This window comes from Brachyistius frenatus, unplaced genomic scaffold (genome assembly GCF_029030835.1).
Source record: "Brachyistius frenatus isolate BFR_SWC_R1_liver_20210118 unplaced genomic scaffold, ASM2903083v1 Contig_129, whole genome shotgun sequence".
Taxonomy (NCBI): domain Eukaryota; kingdom Metazoa; phylum Chordata; class Actinopteri; family Embiotocidae; genus Brachyistius; species Brachyistius frenatus.
The window spans coordinates 304,962-325,706 of NW_027210728.1; the positions used below are offsets into that span (position 1 = coordinate 304,962).

At 44.3% G+C, this 20,745-nt stretch overlaps 2 protein-coding genes, 1 long non-coding RNA gene and 7 other non-coding genes across 13 annotated transcripts; 8 read left to right on the forward strand and 2 right to left on the reverse strand.

The window, feature by feature from the left end:
- Positions 1-219: 219 nt before the first annotated feature.
- arpin (actin related protein 2/3 complex inhibitor) lies at positions 220-6,100 on the reverse strand. Its single transcript, XM_069714286.1, has 6 exons — positions 5,922-6,100; positions 5,090-5,165; positions 4,569-4,701; positions 4,188-4,394; positions 2,969-3,141; positions 220-1,672 (listed from the first exon to the last, which is right to left on the reverse strand). Exons 1-6 carry the CDS (start codon positions 6,011-6,013, stop codon positions 1,664-1,666), a joined length of 690 nt encoding a protein of 229 aa, XP_069570387.1. The 5' UTR covers positions 6,014-6,100; the 3' UTR covers positions 220-1,663.
- A 3-nt stretch (positions 6,101-6,103) lies between these two features.
- Positions 6,104-19,191, forward strand: LOC138630139 (uncharacterized). Of its 3 annotated transcripts, none has more exons than XR_011311619.1 (4): positions 6,104-6,325; positions 17,405-17,684; positions 18,263-18,530; positions 18,663-19,191. It is a non-coding gene; the product is annotated as an uncharacterized lncRNA (long non-coding RNA). The 3 variants fall into 3 exon arrangements; XR_011311617.1 differs by having other exon boundaries at positions 17,405-17,660; XR_011311618.1 differs by lacking the exon at positions 6,104-6,325 and adding an exon at positions 6,694-6,792 and having other exon boundaries at positions 17,405-17,660.
- trnag-gcc (transfer RNA glycine (anticodon GCC)) lies at positions 7,009-7,079 on the forward strand. The gene has a single exon. It is a non-coding gene; the product is annotated as a tRNA-Gly (tRNA).
- trnag-gcc (transfer RNA glycine (anticodon GCC)) lies at positions 8,092-8,162 on the forward strand. The gene has a single exon. It is a non-coding gene; the product is annotated as a tRNA-Gly (tRNA).
- trnag-gcc (transfer RNA glycine (anticodon GCC)) lies at positions 9,166-9,236 on the forward strand. Its single transcript has one exon. It is a non-coding gene; the product is annotated as a tRNA-Gly (tRNA).
- On the forward strand, positions 12,240-12,310 carry trnag-gcc (transfer RNA glycine (anticodon GCC)). The gene has a single exon. It is a non-coding gene; the product is annotated as a tRNA-Gly (tRNA).
- On the forward strand, positions 13,861-13,931 carry trnag-gcc (transfer RNA glycine (anticodon GCC)). The gene has a single exon. It is a non-coding gene; the product is annotated as a tRNA-Gly (tRNA).
- trnag-gcc (transfer RNA glycine (anticodon GCC)) lies at positions 14,493-14,563 on the forward strand. Its single transcript has one exon. It is a non-coding gene; the product is annotated as a tRNA-Gly (tRNA).
- On the reverse strand, positions 16,472-20,670 carry fam169b (family with sequence similarity 169 member B). 2 transcript variants are annotated; one of them, XM_069714284.1, is made up of 9 exons: positions 20,553-20,670; positions 19,866-19,994; positions 19,259-19,361; positions 19,071-19,156; positions 18,302-18,464; positions 17,424-17,606; positions 17,082-17,207; positions 16,882-16,953; positions 16,472-16,717 (listed from the first exon to the last, which is right to left on the reverse strand). In XM_069714284.1, the coding sequence occupies exons 1-8, from the start codon at positions 20,643-20,645 to the stop codon at positions 16,904-16,906; spliced, it is 933 nt and encodes a 310-aa protein (XP_069570385.1). In that variant the 5' UTR covers positions 20,646-20,670; the 3' UTR covers positions 16,472-16,717; positions 16,882-16,903. The 2 variants fall into 2 exon arrangements, with proteins under 2 accessions (XP_069570385.1, XP_069570384.1); XM_069714283.1 differs by lacking the exon at positions 16,472-16,717 and having other exon boundaries at positions 16,786-16,953.
- Positions 16,496-16,566, forward strand: trnag-gcc (transfer RNA glycine (anticodon GCC)). Its single transcript has one exon. It is a non-coding gene; the product is annotated as a tRNA-Gly (tRNA).
- Positions 20,671-20,745: the final 75 nt, after the last annotated feature.

Below are 20,745 nucleotides of genomic sequence, written 5' to 3' on the forward strand. Positions count from 1 at the left end.
TTTTCTTTTTTTTACCAATAGTTTAACACGCATTGTCTTCGTCACGTCGGAAATAACTTTGAGGTACGTCTCGTTGCAATCGGAAAAACATTTCGGACTTTCTTTTTTAACCGCTGGATTTAGGTTTTGGTATGTGTTTATTGTCCAAAAACAGCTGCTGACCATGTCGCCAAACGCAGTAGAGGATGTACGCTTAGCAAAAATACAAATTACACCAAGTGAGAAAACAAAAGTGAAAAAGAAACTTTATTCAAAATTTTCAATATTCCATTAAAGGCAGTGAAAATGTATTTATCTCAATCAGCTCCTTGTTGCAGACTCGCTGACTGAAGTATAATGACTTCAGTCTTAACACTTATATATGTTCTAAGACCTATGGAAAATTTTAATTCAAAGATAGATTTCTCTGATTTTTTTTTTTTTCTTGGGTGCTACGTGTAAGCACGCTCAGGAAAAGTGGTGATTTAGGGCTGTATAAGTAAAACCGAATTAATTTGATGTGGCTTTAAAAAGCAGCAGGGTGTATCATTAAACTATAATTAGGACTCGGGATGGGCATTTCAAGCAACCAATCGTGACATCAACTATCGGTTTGTGAGCTGCCGTTATGAAGCCTCGAGTTGGGAATTTGGCCGTCACCGTTGTCGCCGGTTTGGAGCCGAGGATAGCCAAGGCAATTGAGGCCCAATGTCTAATTAATAAAGATATTATTTTCAGATGGACCACCAGAAAACTAATAATGAGGAGTGACTTTCGCTAACGACACCATAATAACTTGTAGAAAAAGTGTACTGACTTTGTTTTTCATGAGAGAAGTTAAATATGAGTCTATGGAGCCGGAGGCTTTTTCGAAGCCGACCTCTAGTGGCCATCGGTGGTATTGCAGCTCAAGGCGCGTCAGCGTTGGCCTAATTGTTTTACACCCGCACTTTGGCCACATTTTTCAGACCCGGAAGCTACGTCCATTTTTATATACAGTCTACGCCTTTAACATATTTTCAAGCTGGATCAATCGTCTAGGGAAATATAGTTAGTAAAAAAAAAAAAATGTGCCCTTGCTACCTAACAATATTTTTGCGTAATAAAATGGGCAACCGAGTCAGATTAGGTGAGTATAAAGTCATAAATTCTTCTTAATGCAGCATCACCATAAACTGATTTATTAATACAGCTGATCCAGCGCTGGTTCTCCAGGCATTGCAACTAAACCTTCATTATAAAAGAGACATCTGTAAAACTGGACACCTCCAACTCCAAACAATTTTCTATTTTTACTCTCTCCGTTATGATTTGTAGGGTTTTATATTCGTAAGAGTTGGTGTCCAACATGTGTCTCTTTAAGATGTCACACACAACTCAAGGAGACGACGAAGCTTCATAACCAGAAACAGCTGTTTGTGCTGAAAGCACTCAAAACAGCATGTACTTGTGAGAGTAATGAATACCAGGTATTTGGTGGGTGGGGAGTCCGATTGTATAAATGTGAGGATTTAAATCCAAAGTATGCGAGAAGAGAAGAGAGGAGTGCGGTTTCAAAGGTGCAGGCAGTCCCATGTTGTAGAGCAACCGTTTTCCAGGCTACATGTGTGGGACGGTTGAGTCCGACCCGTCCGGGAGACCGGATCACGGCCAAGACTTCAGGCTGACGGGACCGATGGCTTCCTCAGTCATCCTGAGGGTGAGAAGAAGCGGAACGAGTGAGCCTTCCCTGCTTTCTGCTCGTCCAAGACGTCGGCTGTTTTGCTTTTATTCTGACAGACAGATTGCAGCCACGGAGGGATTCTGCGGTCCAGTTTCCCGTCAGGGTCAAATCACAGCTTGTTTTTCCATATCGCAAGTACAAAAGAGGTTGAGTTCCCTCACCCGGGCCTCCTGCTCCTGTTAAAATGTAAGTGACCTTTTGTCTTTTACCTTGTTGTCTCACGGATGTTTTGCTTTACACGAAGCACTTTTTTTTTTTTTTTTTTTGGCAGGAAGTCTTACAGAATCCAAAACCCAAACCAGAGAGGCAGGAGAAGCCCGTGATTGATTTGGCCGCCGAGAGACCGGCGGTGGAAATGAGAAACGGTCTTTTCCGGTGTCAAGCTATGAAGACGAGTCGCCTACTAACTGAGCTCAGATGTTCACTCGGCAGGTCGAGTAATTTACACGCAACCCGCTGGACTGACTTTGCTCGTCACTCGCGTTCCTAAACGAGTCGCTGGCATTGGGATGCGACTCTTCCAGTTAATTCGGTTCTTTGAAATCAGTCTGAGGATCGACTTGTTGATCCGGGATCAAGATATGGAGGTCGGAGTTGGCCCACGTGGTTTAAATGAAAACAAAAAGTCGAAACCATCGAGTACAATTTGAGGGGCTCTTTAGATATAATCTTTATCGTTTTCATGATTCTTAATCATCTGAAACGAAGAATCGCTCGCTGAGAATGAGTCCGCCATGTTATTCACTGTTTATAATGTGTAGTTGAAGTACAAATTGCTGCTGCTGCTGCTGCAAAAAAAGTAAATAGGTCAAACCTTATATCGTTAGGAGTTGGCCCACGTTGTTATTTGTGTTGCTGGCCCAACCGAACCAGATACACATGCAAGCAGTATTTATTCAAATTCGAGTTGTGACACCTGTCGGCGGTAATAAAAAAAACTACAGTTTGAAGCTCCAAAAACACACAAAAGCACAATAAAGAGCTACTTTTAATTTGCTTCGTACACGATTTCCTAATATGACATGTAGCATCTTAACACTTTCTACAAGTCCCCTAAAATGAAATATCGCGTCGGACTTTCTTGGTTATATTCTGGTAATTTGCAGATAATTTTAGGATATTGTGAGGAGAGCTTCCATGAAATGATCATACAAATATAGGACCTGTAAAATAAATTTGAAATAACGTGCAAATTTCCGATCCGGGCGACATCAGCGGTATTAAGTGCGGTAGGTTTTTTTTGTTTGTTTTTGATTTGTTCCTCACCCATTCATCCTCCTCTGCTCCCTCTCCTCCTCCTCCTCCTCCTCCAGGCGTCTGAGTGCTGCCGGCGTCGGCCCTGTTGGCCATAATCTTGTCCGTCCACGAAGCGCCGGCCTTTTCGTCCCCGGCGAAGTTACACTTGGTCACCGTGCCGCCGTCCACTTTGGCCAAGGAGACTGGAAGATGGAAAAAGGTTAATAATGTGGCACATAAATACACAGACAATTAATAAGATGAATAAAACCTTCCTCTGTATGATTTTAAAGGAGTTCACGGATCTTAAAAACTTTTTATTTTATTTATTCATTTATTTATTTATTTTTTTTAACTTTTTCAGAATTTCTCTTTAATATCACCTTAAGGAAGTGTACTGTTGCCATGGATACGGCGAGTGACACCGGGGCTGCGATGTTTGTTTACATTTTCAAAAGTTGAAATACGCCGAATTATCTATCGACAGTTTTGTTTTCGCTTCGTACCAGCGGATGCAGTGACAAACTTATCACCGAGTTACTGCGGTACCGAAGAGACCTTCAAAATCCTGAGACGTCGCTGCTGCCGTTCAACATGTTCAATAATGTATCCTGGTGTGTGATTTGCATTAAACAGCACCAAAAAAAACCTCCTCGTGTTACGTAGGCTTAATAGAGTAAAAGGCCAGATTTATGGAAAAGTTTGAACCTCCGATATAAATGTCAAAATGAAAATAATGTAGATTTAACAAAGAAATATAAAAGGACATTTTTAGGTTTTATGATAAACTTCCAAACGAACTTGAATTCATAATGAACCCTGGAGAGGGGTCAAACTCTGTTCACTCCCCGTGGGGTCACTTAGGAAACCGTGAAAGAGAACAAAAACAAAATTCAAGTTTAATTTAATTCACTTCCCCCCACACACACACACACACACACACTCTCCCCCAAGACCCCCTGCTGAGGTCAGTACCGGATGTGAAAACCCGAAGGAGCCCCTGGCTTTGAAAAACAAGCCCCTCTTACGTCGGCAACAAAACAAACCCAGAGCTCCGACTTCGAATCTCCAAACGAAAGATCCCACTTTTGGACCGGTTGCTTTAATGTGACGTTGTTGATCCGGGATCCAGATATCTCGCAGTCGTGGTTTAAAGGAAAGTTGGAAAAAAAAAACACCGAGTACACGCCGAGGGGCTCTATTCGATGTCATCTTGATTCATTTTCATAGCTATAAGCAGTAAACTCACATATGAAGGGACCGTCTCCTCTGGTCTTCAGACGCACTTCCTGTCCCGTTTCCAGCTCCGTTTTGTCCATCTCCGACTCCGGGTACCAGAAGGCCCAGGTCCCGGCGGGTCGGTGCCCGTCGGTCACCTTCACCAGCTCGGCTTTGTTCACCGTCGCCGACAGCTGCTCCTCGGACAGACGGTCCGACTCCCCTTTAGCCTCCACCTCTGTACGGACGGAAGAAACCTCATTCTTGTATTTCACAGTTGGGAAACAGAATCAAAGTCAATTTTACGTCGATGAAAAAAAAACAAAAAAAAACAACACTCAAAAACGAATCGTGTTCGGGGAAGAGAGGATTCACACGCACACGTAAACTCAAATGTTTGTCGTCAACTCACGGTAGGAGGACATGAGGAAGCCGGTGTTGACCTTCTTAGTGTCGCTGAAGTTCGGTTCGATCTCCTTCCCGCCGCCATCAAACTTCCTCTGATGGATGCGGCCGGGTTTGATGTAGAGCACGAAGAAACGGACCTGCAGAGGGAGGAGGGTGTTTCTTCTTCTTCTTCTTTTTTTTTTTTTTTTTGAGGTGATTCCCAACTGACAAGTTTTCAACTTAATTCCGTTTTTTTTTTTTTTTTTTTTTTTTTATTTATGCGGATAAATGGTGAAATTAAGCCAAAACAAAAATCACCCGCAAAGAACAAATGACAGCAAAACTGTAGATCTACTTCATTTTAAGAACATCTGTATCCTATTTAAACAGTAATGTATGGAATTGATCCTTTTTAAAAAAAATTTTTTTAACAATATTACAATTACTTCAACTCATCAGAAATCAATCACACTTACGCCATAATTAAACTATCTTTTACAGCAACCCTTTTTTTTTTTTTTTTTCTTCCCTCACACTGTACTCTACCTTTTGATTGTTGGCATCACAGATCACATGTCTGGAAACATCCAGCAGCTTTCCTTCTAGAAGAACCCCGGGGCCACTGTGTGGGGCAAAATATTCAATATTACAAGTGTTATTCTTACATTTGGAAAATGCGCACGAGCAAAGTAATCTGCACCAATCTAAAAAAAAAAATTAAAAAAAGTTTTTTTCATTAAAGAGACTGACAAACTAAACTCAAACTAAACTAAAAATGGATAATTAAGCAATAATTCTTTATTTCGAAAGGCATCAGCTATTTTTGCTCCCTTCCTCACAAATGAGGAGATTCAATGCTTATCTTGGTTATATATCATTTTAAATTGAATTAGTTTTGAGTATTTCAACTTTTGGTCAAACAATACAAAACGTATGAAGGTGTCACACAAGCTCTGGTTTTTACTAAACGATTAATCAGTGAATCCCCCAAAAAAGATAAGCAGCTTAATCAATCAAGAAAACAATCATTAGTTTCAGACCTAATCACAAGGAAAAATTGTGCGTTTAAAACGTCAGCACTTAGCTCAGAATAATAACAGTTATATTATTGAGTTATTCCTACTGATAAACTAAAGTAAAAGCAGCATTATTATACTACATTCACTTCCTCTATGCCGAATAAACCCAAAGTTTCTCATCTCATAAAAGTGGGGGGTTTGATGTGTGTAAATTAGACCGAGCTGCTCATAAATGTGCAAAAAGTTTTAAAAATGCCCGATTTTACAAGGGAGTCTGGTTCTGCCTTCCTCCCCCCCCAAAAAAAGAGCAATGGAAAGAATGTATACCAGATACCGTCGGAGTATCTGAGTCGTCCCACCTTTCATACTTAGAGGAAGACCACGCGCCGTCCAACTTCTCATTGTGCACCGGTTTGTTCTGCAAAGACGTGTTGTGATAAATTCGGCTCATCTTTCAGACGATTGAACTTTTCCCTTCTCCGAGATGTTGCACTTGTTTCCGGACTTCCTTTTCCTGCAACGCAAGCCGCGGTGCAGAGGTGCGCTCGTTTTTCCACACAGCAGGTGCCGGACTGGTGGATGGCCGTCTGTAAATACGACGTGGGGTGTTTTTCCTGTTGCTTCGACGAGACTTTTGGGCCAATTTTTTTTTTTTTAACAGTGTTATTTCATTTTATTTCGTCTGGCAGATCAAGTAAAAACAAGTAACTCCGGGTGTGGGGGAAAAAAAACAACAACAAAACCGAGCTTGTGTTTTGCAAAGGTACGTTCACAACAACTTCAGCGCGCTTTTCTTTTTCTTTGACTTGGCCAGCATGTTTTGTTTTTGTTTTTTTTCCTGGTGGGTGTTTTGAGAGCGAGCCTTTGTGTAGCTTCACAGTTTGTGCAGATTTACATTTTACTTGAATATTTGCATCATATACCCGTGACTTAATTGACATATTGGACTTAACTACTTTTTTTTTTTTTTTTGCATTTATCTGACAAATATAGTGACATTATTGGAGGAATTCTTCCTTATTATTCTCGTTCCTTAAGATTAATATTCGGTTATGGTCAGAGCGCCCCCTGCTGGCCGCAGGGAAATACGATTTTTCACACTTTGAAGTGCTTCGTCGAGCTGGTCAGAATTACCCTCAAGATGTTGATGATGAGGGCGTTGCCAGGGCGATGCAGCAAAGTCAAAGGATGCTTGAAACCTCACGAAACGTGACACATACATCCGGCGTGGTGAGATACGTCGCCTGATATACATCTCGTGTGTCTTTTGTGCATGGGCGTGGCCAAATAGCTCGCTAGCGCCCCCTAACTTTGGCAACTGTTGATTCGTGTGAACCTTCTCCCCGCTAAACCAGCCGCAGAGTTTAGTCACAAACTGGGCAAATGTCAAGTCGAGATGTCGTAACTGCGCTCGCTGGGTGCAAACGTGTGTTGTTGGTATCCCAAGCATTGGTGGTTCAGTGGTAGAATTCTCGCCTGCCACGCGGGAGGCCCGGGTTCGATTCCCGGCCAATGCAAATAGCTTTTGTAAAATGTTTTTGCTTGAACACATACCTTTATTATCTGCAGAAAATACCAAAGATGTACAAATCTATGGTCTTTGGACTTTGACAAGGCGGTGGAAGAAGCCCAATAAACATCTCTGGGGAGAAGGCAGAATCTGAAGACTGGAGGATAGTCTCACCAACAGAGGTGGCTGCAGAGGTCTCCGAGGTAGTGAAGGAGCTTCTCAGTGGTCTCCTTTGAAGTTTACAAACTATGGTCATTCAACTGGAGAAAAAAGAAGTCGTGCTTGTTTGGGTTTTTTTCGTATTTCCTCTGGAGAGGACTTGGATTTCAGAGGTTGATGTGTGTGCAGAGGCCTCGTAAGAGGTCGGGAATCCAGATTGTCAGCGTGGGCTGCAGGACTGCTTCCTGTCTGAGTGATCTCGCTGCTTGGGGAGAATCCTTCTTGGCTCACATCGCAAATTTGAATTTGTTGTTCAACATATCCTATTATCAGTGGACTGTTGATGTTACAGGGGCTCTCTGAGACCGGGTCCAGTCGACAAGTCTGCATAAAGAAAAACAGAGGAGGCTTTAGACTCAGTGCTTGGACATTTTTGTCACGGGTTCGATCCCCGACTAATGCGCAAATGGTTTTATTTGAATTATAGCTGTAACACAATCTCCTAGCCAACCAATGAAAGAATCCTCTGTCAATCATCCTGTCTTTGATAATGTGCTAACATTTTCATGCTGCGTTTCCCACGCTTGTTGAAATTTCAGTTCATCTAATATCATTTGTCCGATGTTGGATGCTTAATTGGATATTTTGGTAATCTCCTTACATTTCCTCTGGTGCCACCATGAGACTCATAAAACTAACCACAAACCTAAGTGTTGCACAATTTGTATTGAGACTTTGGACCTCATGTGAAGCTTCTTCCACTAAACCAGCCACAGAGTTTAGTCACAAACTGGCCAAAAACCAGTCACGGTGTCGTAACTGCATGCGTGCGGTGCAAACTTGTGTTGGTGGTGTCCCAAGCATTGGTGGTTCAGTGGTAGAATTCTCGCCTGCCACGCGGGAGGCCCGGGTTCGATTCCCGGCCAATGCAAATAACTTTTGTAAAATGTTCTGACTGGAACACAAAATTTTATTATCTGCAGAAAATACCAAAGATGTACAAGTCTATGATCTTTGGACTTTGACAAGGCGGTGGAAGAAGCCCAATAAACATCTCTGGGGAGAAGGCAGAGTCTGAAGACTGGAGGATAGTCTCACCAACAGAGGTGGCTGCAGAGGTCTCCGAGGTAGTGAAGAAGCTTCTCAGTGGTCTCCTTTGAAGTTTACAAACTATGGTCATTCAACTGGAGAAAAAAGAAGTCGTGCTCGTGTTTTTTTTTTTCGTATTTCCTCTGGAGAGGACTTGGATTTCAGAGGTTGATGTGTGTGGAGAGGCCTCGTAAGAGGTCGGGAATCCAGATTGTCAGCGTGGGCTGCAGGACTGCTTCCTGTCTGAGTGATCTCGCTGCTTGGGGAGAATCCTTCTTGGCTCACATCGCAAATTTGAATTTGTTGTTCAACATATCCTATTATCAGTGGACTGTTGATGTTACAGGGCTCAGTGAGACCGGGTCCAGTCGACAAGTCTGCATAAAGAAAAACAAAGGAGGCTTTAGACTCAGTGCTTGGACATTTTTGTCACGGGTTCGATCCCCGACTAATGCGCAAATGGTTTTATTTGAATTATAGCTGTAACACAATCTCCTAGCCAACCAATGAAAGAATCCTCTGTCAATCATCCTGTCTTTGATAATGTGCTAACATTTTCACGCTGCGTTTCCCACGCTGTTGAAATTTCAGTTCATCTAATATCATTTGTTGGATGCTTAATTGGATATTTTGGTAATCTCCTTACATTTCCTCTGGTGCCACCATGAGACTCATAAAACTAACCACAAACCTAAGTGTTGCACAATTTGTATTAAGACTTTGGACCTCATGTGAACCTTCTCCCACTAAACCAGCCACAGAGTTAAGTCACAAACTAATCAAAAACCAGTCACGGTGTCGTAACTGCATGCGTGCGGTGCAGACTTCTGTCGGTGGTGTCCCAAGCATTGGTGGTTCAGTGGTAGAATTCTCGCCTGCCACGCGGGAGGCCCGGGTTCGATTCCCGGCCAATGCAAATAACTTTAATAAAATGTTCTGCCTGGAACATGAAACTTCGTTATCTGCAGAAAATACCAAAAATGTACAAATCTTTGGACTTTGACAGGAGATATCATGAGACGGTGGAAGAAGCCAAAGAGACATCTCATCTCTGAGGAGAAGGCGGAGTCCGAAGACAAGTGGTGCTTTTGTTAGGTAGGTAGGTATGGTAGGTATTTACTTTATTAATCCCTGAGGGGAATTTTTTTTCGCTACAGCAGCATACAGAAGCAATAAGATAATAATAGAAATAGTAGAATAAAATAATAGAAAAGCAATAAAATAGCAGTAAATAGCAGTAAAATATATAAAATGCACAGTTTATACAGTACATCATATATCTATATATATTATATACAAACAAACCAAGGAACACAGTCAACAGTGTTATTGTACTGTGATGGATTTTGCCAGAGGTGAGTTATTGTACAGTCTTATTGCAGTGGGCAGGAATGATCTCCTGTATCAGGAATAATCTCCTGTATCAGGAATGATCTCCTGTATCTGTCCTTGTGACAGCGAAGCTGGAGGAGTCTTTTAGAGAAAGTGCTCCGCTGTCCCTGCAGCAGGTGGTGGAGAGGGAGGAAGAGCCCTTTGAGATTGAGGGCTCTATGCAGTTCACCAGGGGGCGCAGAGGGGGGGAGGCAGCAGAGGTGTTTGGGAGGTGTGAGGTGTGGAGGAGACAGATGAGGGTGGTGAACTAAACCTGTTGAAGAAACAGTTTAGTTCATTTGACCTCTCCAGGTTCCCCCTGGTTGTTCCTCTCCAGGTTCCCCCTGGTTGTTCCTCTCCAGGTTCCCCCTGGTTGTCTCTCTCTCCCCTTGAACCCAGTAATCTCCTTCATACCGGTCCACACCTCCCTCACGTTGTTCTGCTGGAGTTTGGCCTCCAGCTTCCTCCTGTAGGAGTCCTTGCACTCCCTGAGCTTCTCCTTCAGGTGGCGCTATACACTCCCCTGAGCTCCTCCCTGTCCCCAGACCTGAAGGCTGCTTTCTTCTGATTAAGAAGAACTTTCAGGTCACTGGTGATCCATGGTTTATTGTTGGGGAAGCATTTTACAGTCCGGGATGGTACGGTGGTGTGTTCACAGAATTTGATGTATTCTGTGATACAGTCCGTCATGCTGTTGATGTCCTCCCCATGTGGTCCAAACAGCACATCCCAGTTTGTGGACTCAAAGCAGTCCTGCAGGGTTTCTTTAGCCTCCTGTGTCCACCTCCTCACAGTCCTGGTGGTCACAGGCTGCCTCTGCACCAGGGGAACATACCTGGGAGTCAGCAGGACCAGGTTGTGGTCTGATCTACCAAGGGGGGGGGAAGGGCAGTAGTACTGTATGCATCCATGGCATTAGCATACAGTAGGTCCAGGGTTTTATTGTTCCTTGTGGGGCAGTTCACATACTGGTGCAAAGTTGGCAGTACTTTATCCAGACTGGTTAAAGTCTCCAGTAACTGCCAAAAATGCACCGGGATGCTGAGTCTGTAGTTTAGCCACCTTGGAGTGAATGGTGTCCACTGCTGCCTCTGCATCAGCTGATGGAGGAACGTAAACAGCGATAACAATGGTGGACGTGAACTCCCTCGGTAAATAATAAGGGCGCATCCCCACGGCTAGAAGTTCAATGTCCGGGCTACAGAAACGTTCCTTCACACACACGTGGTCGGGATTGCACCACCTCTCGTTCACATAGACTGCAATCCCTCCACCTTTCTTCTTGCCGCTCCGCACAACGTCTCCGTCCCCCCGAACAGTCCTGAAGCCGGGTACGACCGTGCTGTGGTCCGGGAAATGTGAGTGCAGTCACGTCTCGGTGAAACACATGATGCTGCACTCCCGGTACTCCCTCTGGGTCTTTACCAGCGCGCCGAGCTCGTCCGTCTTGTTGGCCAACGACCTCACGTTCCCCATTAAGATCGCCGGTACCGCTGGCTTGTATTTCCTCCTTTCCGCCTTCAGCTTAGCTCCAGCTCTGCAACCCCGCCGTCTTCTCCGAAGTTCAACGGGGATCTCAGGCCTCGCTCCGGGCAGCAGCAGTCGAGGGCTACTCAGCCCGATCAGCTGATCACGCGAGTAAACAATAACAGTACCCCCAACCAGAAACGTGGAAAAATTACGGTCCATTGTCTGACCGTTAACTTAACACACGAGAGAAAGAAAAAAACAACAACTCCGAAGACGAGAAAGGCTTAAAAAAATACTAATAAACAACACACTCGGGGAGCTGCTGCAACAGGCTGCCGCGAGCGCGGCGCCATCTTACTTGTTGTGTCCGTGCGTATCGTCCCTCATGAAAAGGTGTACCAAGCATCGGAGGTTCAGTGGTAGAATTCTCGCCTGCCTGGAGTTAAACCTGCTGGGTTTGATAACGTGCTGAGATTTTTACGTAGAAGTTCACTCTGGTTATACTTGTTGAATCACCACCTTAACGTGGTTGAGGGGTTTGTGTTTCCCTGTAATCTTGGGAGCTGTGACCGGGGAGTCACCCGGTCGTTGGTGGGGTCTCCCAAGGCCAATTGCTTCTTGGCAAGAGAAACTAAACCACTAAACCAGCCACAAAGTATACAGTCACAAACCGGAAAAAAACCAGATGCGTGGCGTCGTGCCTGCACACACGGCGCAAACGTTGGTTGGTAACATCCCAAGCATCGGAGGTTCAGTGGTAGAATTCTCGCCTGCCTGGAGTTAAACCTGCTGGGTTTGATAACGTGCTGTAATTTTTACGTAGAAGTTCATTCTGGTTGTCCTTGTTGAATCACCACCTTAACGTGGTTGAGAGGTTTGTGTTTCCCTGTAATCTTGGGAGCTGTGTTGTTGGAGTCACCCGGCCGTTGGTGGGGTCTCCCAAGGCCAATTGGTTCTTGGCAAGAGAAACTAAACCACTAATCCAGCCACAAAGTATATAGTCACAAACCGGACAAAAACAAGTCGAGGTGTCGTAACTGCGTGCATGCGGTGCAGACTTCTTTCAATGGTGTCCCAAGCATTGGTGGTTCAGTGGTAGAATTCTCGCCTGCCACGCGGGAGGCCCGGGTTCGATTCCCGGCCAATGCAAATAACTTTTGTAAAATGTTCTAATTGGAACACGAAACTTCATTATCTGTAGAAAATACCAAAAATGTACAACAGGGTCTTTGGACTTTGACAAGTCGGTGGAAGAAGCCCAATAAACATCTCTGGGGAGAAGGCAGAGTCTGAAGACTGGAGGATAGTCTCACCAACAGAGGTGGCTGCAGAGGTCTCCGAGGTAGTGAAGGAGCTTCTCAGTGGTCTCCTTTGAAGTTTACAAACTATGGTCATTCAACTGGAGAAAAAAGAAGTCGTGCTCGTTTTTTGTTTTTTTTGTTGTATTTCCTCTGGAGAGGACTTGGATTTCAGAGGTTGATATGTGTGCAGAGGCCTCGTAAGAGGTCGGGAATCCAGATTGTCAGCGTGGGCTGCAGGACTGCTTCCTGTCTGAGTGATCTCACTCCTTGGGGAGAATCCTTCTTGGCTCACATCGCAAATTTGAATTTGTTCAACAGATCCTATTATCAGTGGACTGTTGATGTTACAGGGGCTCAGTGAGACCGGGTCCAGTCGACAAGTCTGCATAAAGAAAAACAGAGGAAGCTTTAGACCAGGGTTGTCAAACACGCGCCCCGCGGGCCGTACCCGGCCCGCCAGGGGGTCCAGCTCAGCCCGCCGGATGACTTTGCTAAGTGTGAAAATTACAGAAAGACATAAATTGCATTTCCACAAGAATATGGAGGTTCATGAGTACAAACGTTTTGTAATTTTTTTTTAATCGATCCAGTAATTGCTTCAAAAACAGCGTAAATGCGACGTCCGCTCCGGAGGAAGAAGCGCTCGGTGCTCGCTTTGTGACGCGGTTCACGTCAAATGCGTCACAAAGCGAGGGAATCTGCAGAGGAGAGCCCGGGCAGATAAACAGTGGGCTGATGTCTGAGTCTTTGGTCTTTATGTTTCTAGTTTATTGCAGAAAGATCTTAAAACAGGGTTTATCATCCAAAAACCTTCACCAATGATTTAAACATAGAGAAATATTGTCGTTATGTCTGCGTTATTATGCTACGATTTTACTGGTCTGGCCCACTTGAGATCAAAGTGGGCGGTATGTGGCCCCTTAACTAAAATGAGTTTGACACCCCTGATTTGGACTCAGTGCTTGGACATTTTTGTCACGGGTTGGATCCCCGACTAATGCGCAAATGGTTTTATTTGAATTATAGCTGTAACACAATCTCCTAGCCAACCAATGAAAGAATCCTCTGTCAATCATCCTGTCTTCGATAATGTGCTAACATTTTCACGCTGCGTTTCCCACGCTGTTGAAATTTCAGTTCATCTAATATCATTTGTCCGATGTTGGATGCTTAATTGGATATTTTGGTAATCTCCTCACATTTCCTCTGGTGCCACCATGAGACTCATAAAACTAACCACAAACCTAAGTGTTGCACAATTTGTATTGAGACTTTGGACCTCATGTGAACCTTCTCCCACTAAACCAGCCACAGAGTTTAGTCACAAACTAATCAAAAACCAGTCACGGTGTCGTAACTGCGTGCATGCGGTGCAAATTTCTGTGAGTAGAGTCCTAAGCATTGGTGGTTCAGTGGTAGAATTCTCGCCTGCCACGCGGGAGGCCCGGGTTCGATTCCCGGCCAATGCAAATAACTTTTGTAAAATGTTCTAACTGGAACATGAAACTTCATTATCTGCAGAAAATACAAAAAATGTACAAATCTGTGTTCTTTGGACTTTGACTGGAAATATCATGGGACAGTGGAAGAAGCCCAAGAGACATCTCCTCTGAGGAGAAGGCAGAGTCCGAAGACAAGTGGTGCTTTTGTCGTGTCCGTGCGTATCGTCCCTCATGAAAAGGTGTACCAAGCATCGGAGGTTCAGTGGTAGAATTCTCGCCTGCCTGGAGTTAAACCTGCTGGGTTTGATAACGTGCTGAGATTTTTACGTAGAAGTTCATTCTGGTTGTCCTTGTTGAATCACCACCTTAACGTGGTTGAGAGGTTTGTGTTTCCCTGTAATCTTGGGAGCTGTGTTGTTGGAGTCACCCGGTCGTTGGTGGGGTCTCCCAAGGCCAATTGCTTCTTGGCAAGAGAAACTAAACCACTAAACCAGCCACAAACTATACAGTCACAAACCGGACAAAAACCAGAGTCGAGGCATTGTGACTGCGCTCGCTCGGTGCAAATTTGTGTTGGTGGTGTCCCAAGCATTGGTGGTTCAGTGGTAGAATTCTCGCCTGCCACGCGGGAGGCCCGGGTTCGATTCCCGGCCAATGCAAATAACTTTTGTAAAATGTTCTGACTGGAACACAAAACTTCATTATCTGCAGAAAATACAAAAAATGTACAAGTCTATGATCTTTGGACTTTGACAAGTCGGTGGAAGAAGCCCAATAAACATCTCTGGGGAGAAGGCAGAGTCTGAAGACTGGAGGATAGTCTCACCAACAGAGGTGGCTGCAGAGGTCTCCGAGGTAGTGAAGAAGCTTCTCAGTGGTCTCCTTTGAAGTTTACAAACTATGGTCATTCAACTGGAGAAAAAAGAAGTCGTGCTCGTGTTTTTTTTGTTGTATTTCCTCTGGAGAGGACTTGGATTTCAGAGGTTGATGTGTGTGCAGAGGCCTCGTAAGAGGTCGGGAATCCAGATTGTCAGCGTGGGCTGCAGGACTGCTTCCTGTCTGAGTGATCTCACTCCTTGGGGAGAATCCGTCTTGGCTCACATCGCAAATTTGAATTTGTTGTTAGGTAGGTAGGTAGGTAGGTATATACTTTATTAATCCCCGAGGGGAAATTTTTTCGCCACAACAGCATACATACAGGAGCAATAATAGAAACAATAGAATAAAATAATAATAGAATAGAATAATATAATAGAAAAGCAATAAAATAAAAAATATAAATATAAAATATAAAATGCACAGTACATACAGTATATATACAGTACATTAAATATCTATATATATTATATACAACAAACCAATAAACACAGTCAACATATATATATATATATATATATACATACGGTACAGTATATATCTATATATATAATATACATATAATATACATATAATATACAAGCAAGAAACACAGTCAACAGTGTTATTGTACTGTGATGGATTTTGCCAGAGGTGAGTTATTGTAAAGTCTTATGGCAGTGGGCAGGAATGATCTCCTGTATCTGTCCTTGTGACAGCGGAGCTGGAGGAATCTTTTAGAGAAAGTGCTCCGCTGTCCCTGCAGCAGGTGGTTGAGAGGGTGGACAGGATTATCCAAGATGGACAATAGTTTGATCAGCGTCCTCCTCTCCACCACCTTTTCCAGACTATCTAGTTTGTAGCCGATGATGGAGCCGGCCTTCTTAACCAGCTTGTTGAGTTTGTTGGTGTCACCGGCTCCAATGCTGCTCCCCCAGCAGACCCCAGCGAAGTACAAAGCACTGGCCACAACAGACTGGTAGAACATCTCCAACATCATGCTGCACACATTGAAGGATCGAAGTTTCCTCAGAAAAAAGAGTCGACTCATCACCTTCTTGTAGACAGCATTGATGTTGGTCTTCCATTTCAGTCTGTTGTCGATGGACACACCCAGGTACTTGTACTCCTCCACCATGTCCACCTCCTCTCCCAGAACTCTCAGCGGTTGTGGAGCCGTCGCCACAACCTATTCAACATATCCTATTATCAGTGGACTGTTGATGTTACAGGGGCTCTCTGAGACCGGGTCCAGTCGACAAGTCTGCATAAAGAAAAACAGAGGAGGCTTTAGACTCAGTGCTTGGACATTTTTGTCACGGGTTCGATCCCCGACTAATGCGCAAATGGTTTTATTTGAATTTTAGCTGTAACACAATCTTCCAGCCAACCAATGAAAGAATCCTCTGTCAATCATCCTGTCTTTGATAATGTGCTAACATTTTCACGCTGCGTTTCCCACGCTGTTGAAATTTCAGTTAATCTAATATCATTTGTTGGATGCTTAATTGGATATTTTGGTAATCTCCTTACATTTCCTCTGGTGCCACCATGAGACTCATAAAACTAACCACAAACCTAAGTGTTGCCCAATTTGTATTAAGACTTTGGACCTCATGTGACGCTTCTCCCACTAAACCAGCCACAGAGTTTAGTCACAAACTAATCAAAAACCAGTCATGGTGTCGTAACTGCATGCGTGCGTGTGGTGCAAACTTGTGTTGTTGGTGTCCCAAGCATTGGTGGTTCAGTGGTAGAATTCTCGCCTGCCACGCGGGAGGCCCGGGTTCGATTCCCGGCCAATGCAAATAACTTTTGTAAAATGTTCTAACTGGAACACGAAACTTCATTATCTGCAGAAAATACAAAAAAAATTACAAGTCTGTGGTCTCTGGACTTTTGCCTTTGACAGGGGATATCATGGAGCGGTGGAAGAAGCCCAAGAAACAAGGCAGAGTCTGAAGACACAGGGATAGTTTTACGCACACCCCCGGCAGACGTCTCTGAAACGTTCACGCTAAAAAGCTTCTCAGTGATCTCCTTTAATGTTTCAAGGCAATGGCAATTTCCGTATCAAGTGTTTATTCGTCCAACTTAATATTTCCGAAATTGACATCATCACCTCCTCAGGCGAGTCGTCGGCCTCATTCCTCCGTGTTCGTCTCGTTGTCGGGACGGCTCTCTTCATTAACGCCTCGAAAGAAATGAGTCAGATCAGGTCACATTACCCTACTACATCGTCTGGACCCTTTGGAAAATGCTTTAAGTTTACAAGCATCACTAAAATAAAAACATCTCTAAAAGCTAAACATAAAGACGTACCAAGTGGGTAGCGGCCCAGCTGGATGTTGAGCCAGATGTTTTGTCGTTGAGCCCACCCCCCTGGAGCCTCCACCTCATACAGACGCCCCCGATGCTCCTCGTGCTTCTGCAGGAACGTCCTGAGCACTGAACAAACGGCATTAACAAACACTTGCAGGCGAGTTCGCCATTTTTACAAACAAAGGAGAGGTTGACGGAAAAAAACAAAAAACAGCTGTGTTGCAATCAACCGGCGAGGTTCTGTGTTAGGGTTTGGAAATATGGACAATATGCTCTTACTTGGTGTGTCTTATGTTTAGTTATTTCTCTACTTCCTCCTTAAGAAATGAAAACCAGGCTGACCTGCTGCCATGCCGGTCGATAACGGGGAGCTGACTCCCAGGAACTCCTCCGTGGAGAAGGAGGAGCAGAAATCCTCCAGCATCTGAAGTCCGAAGCCTCTCCTCCTGCAGCTCCTCCTCACCAGCGCCGTGTCCAGGACGGGCAGCAGGTAGCAGCAGCCGCTCCAGCCGTCGCAGAGGCTGCCTGAAGTCACAGAAAGAGGAGTCGCCGCTGTAAAACATGTTACCGTCCCGCACGGTACTGTAAAGTAATAAAAGCAGTGTGAGCCTTCACTCTTATAAATGTGTACTAATGCATCACGGATGCTGTTTTTGTGTGTGTTTTTTTTTTTATATATATATAACTGAGCGCTGATAACAAGCCGGGTGGTCCCTCTCCTCTTTAGCCTGGAGGAGGCACCGTCCATAATTTTCCAGAAAGAATCAGAAATTTTGACTTGTCAGACCACACAGACCAGGCTACTATTTCCCCACGCAGTCTTTCACACCACGCTGAACCTCTTCCCATCTTCCCCGCTGAGAGACTCTGCCTCTGAAATACTCTTTTTTTTTTTTTTTTCATACTAATCTGTTTCTAATTAGTTATGAAATGTTTGACCAGGTGTGGTTTTTTTTTTTTTTTTTGGTGCTTTACACAACTTTTTCAGTGTGTCGCTGCTATCAAATTCAAAATGAGCATATATATTTTTTTAAATAATAAAAATGTCTCAGTTTCAGCATTTGATATGTTGTCTTGGGTCTATTTTCAATTAAATATGGGTTCACGCGATTTGCAATTCATCTGATGTGGGTTTTTAAAAAATTTTTTTTATTAACATTTCAACTTTTTTTTGGAAACAGGGTTGTCCTCGTCCCCGCTCTCGTCCTCGTCCACCTCACCTCTGTGTTTGACGGTGTAGAAGCCGACCGCCCGGCCGTCCGTCCACAGCACTCTGCAGCTCTCCGTGGGCGGATGCCGGGAGAACGACGCCCCCTCCTGCGACGGCCTCTCCACCACCCGACTGAGCAGGAACACAACCAGCCTCTCCACAATCGAATGCACCTGTCGACGCCAAACGTAACACGCATTTGTAGGGTCGCGCCGGTCGGAGAATTACAATTACAAAAAGTATATGTTACAACACTTTCCCACTAATTTAAGTGTGACGTCGGGAGCCGGTGAGCTCCCGAGACGGTGACGGCGCTTTCAGAAAACGACTAAAAGAGATTTAATTCTGTGCTTTTTTTGGGGACTTTTCAGATCTTCAGAGATGCCGACAGACTCGGCGTGGATCGTAGAAGGAAGTGTGTGAATCCCTGAAGAGTCCGGCTGTCTGGAAATCAAACCAGACTGAGACTGACGGCGTGACAGATACGCCCTAACGACTTGTCTCCCAAAGTAATGGATAAACGATTAAAACAGCTATAACTAATGGATAAATGTTGGATTACTATCCGTAGGAAATAAATTGCAAATAACATTTCATTAATAGTGTTAAAGGTCAAACTCAAATGGAGGAGTCACGTTTGGAGCACGGTGGGTGGTGTCGATGCTGGAGCTCGTCTCGTTAAAATGTTACGAAATCACCAGACTGAATGATTTGATTGATCGATAACCGCATTTCTTCTCCACGCCGTTCAGACCTGCGCAGACGCGAGCACAACTCACCGGCACCAGGCCGCTTCTGGATTCGCGGGACGTTCGCAGGACGTCCTCCAAACGCCACCACTTCTCATGCAGGTACAAAGCCACCACTGGAAGGTAAAAAAAAAAAAAAAAAAAGTCAAAAGCGATTCGCGTTTGTCTCGGGCGAGCGGCGGCTGACCGAAGAGAGCGGTGCGTTCGAAGGTCCGGACCTCGTGTCGGATCATCCGGAGGGTGAAGCGCCAGCACGGCGCAGGCGGGCCGGTCGTCCTCAAACAGCTGCAGCCGGCTCGTATTCGCGGCCGTTATCGCCACCTGAGCAGAAATCGAGACATGATGGGAACGATGCAAAATCACAATTCGCTGTCTCAGATATTGAAATTAATTTTTAATTTGGAACCCATAAAAAAAACATATTCTATACAAGGTATTATATTTAATATTAAGGCTGCAATGATCCAGCAAAATGCTAAATATTTCACGGGTTTTAGGTTCTCAGATTTTGAGAGTTTGCAGATCGTCCTTATTTTTTACCTCAGAAATTTCAAGGTTGTTGAGTTTTACTGTCGGCGGGTCGAGACAAGACATTCGATCGCGTGAAATGTGAATGCTGAAAGTGTATTTTCATGTTTTTACAGCAAACAATGTCCCAGTCATGTGAGTAAATGAATCAAAGTATTTATTAATAATTAAAAAAAAAAAAAAAAAACATTTTCTACACAATAATTTGTCATAATAATGCTTTAAAAAAAAAAAAAAAAAACTATGTTAAAGACTTAACAAATACAAGAAAGTTTCACAATAAAGTTGTTTGGAAACCTTTGAGGTCTCTGATGATTGAAACCACTCGTCATTACAAGATCCGGACTCCAGAGAAGAGAGGTAACGTTGAGATGCAGATGTTGGGTCAGCGTCATCCACAGCTGGAAGGTCCACAGGGTACATGACCTTTGGAAAGACAGCACAGGTGTTGAAGGTGTCGTTGCACATTTACCACGTGCCGATAGTTTTCCAGCAGAGAAAATGTCCACCAGAGTACGTTCATAATTTGGGGCATTTTAGAGCATCTTTTCTCCCCGAAACGCGGAATTTCAGAGCAGAAGATGAGTTATGATCTCTGACAAGCTGGTAGTTTATTGTGGTAAAATCGGCATATAAATTACGGTATTCAACGCAGAAGAACCAGTTTAACTAACTCCCAGGTCACGAGTCTGTTGTTGACGGGACAACGTCAAGTTGAAGCTCATAAAAACAACCCTAAAGCGCATTAAACCTGCTTCTGTTTCATAAAGACGTTCTTGAGTGACATAATGTTCGTTATTCTCGTATATATTTGACGTCGTTTCGTGTTAAATACGTGCGGGTTTTTTGGGGGGTTCGCCGTCATCGGCCGTGTGCACTTTGAACTGTTAGCTTAGCAATGCTAACAAAAACAAAGACGTCACGGACGACAGCTTTGCGGCAGATAACCGTTAAATTTGTTTAAATACGTCGACTTTCACTTACTTTGAGCGGACCGGAGAGGCCGGTGGAGCCACCTGTCACGTCCCCGGCTGAGACTTTGAGCCCCCTCCTCCTCTCTTTGGCCTGCAGCGCCATCCTCCGACCGCACGCAGACCTGCCGTCCTTCTGCGAAGCCCGTCAAGCGCCTACCGCACCGGAAACACAAGGTAGACTTCAAAATAAAAGCTTTTGAAAA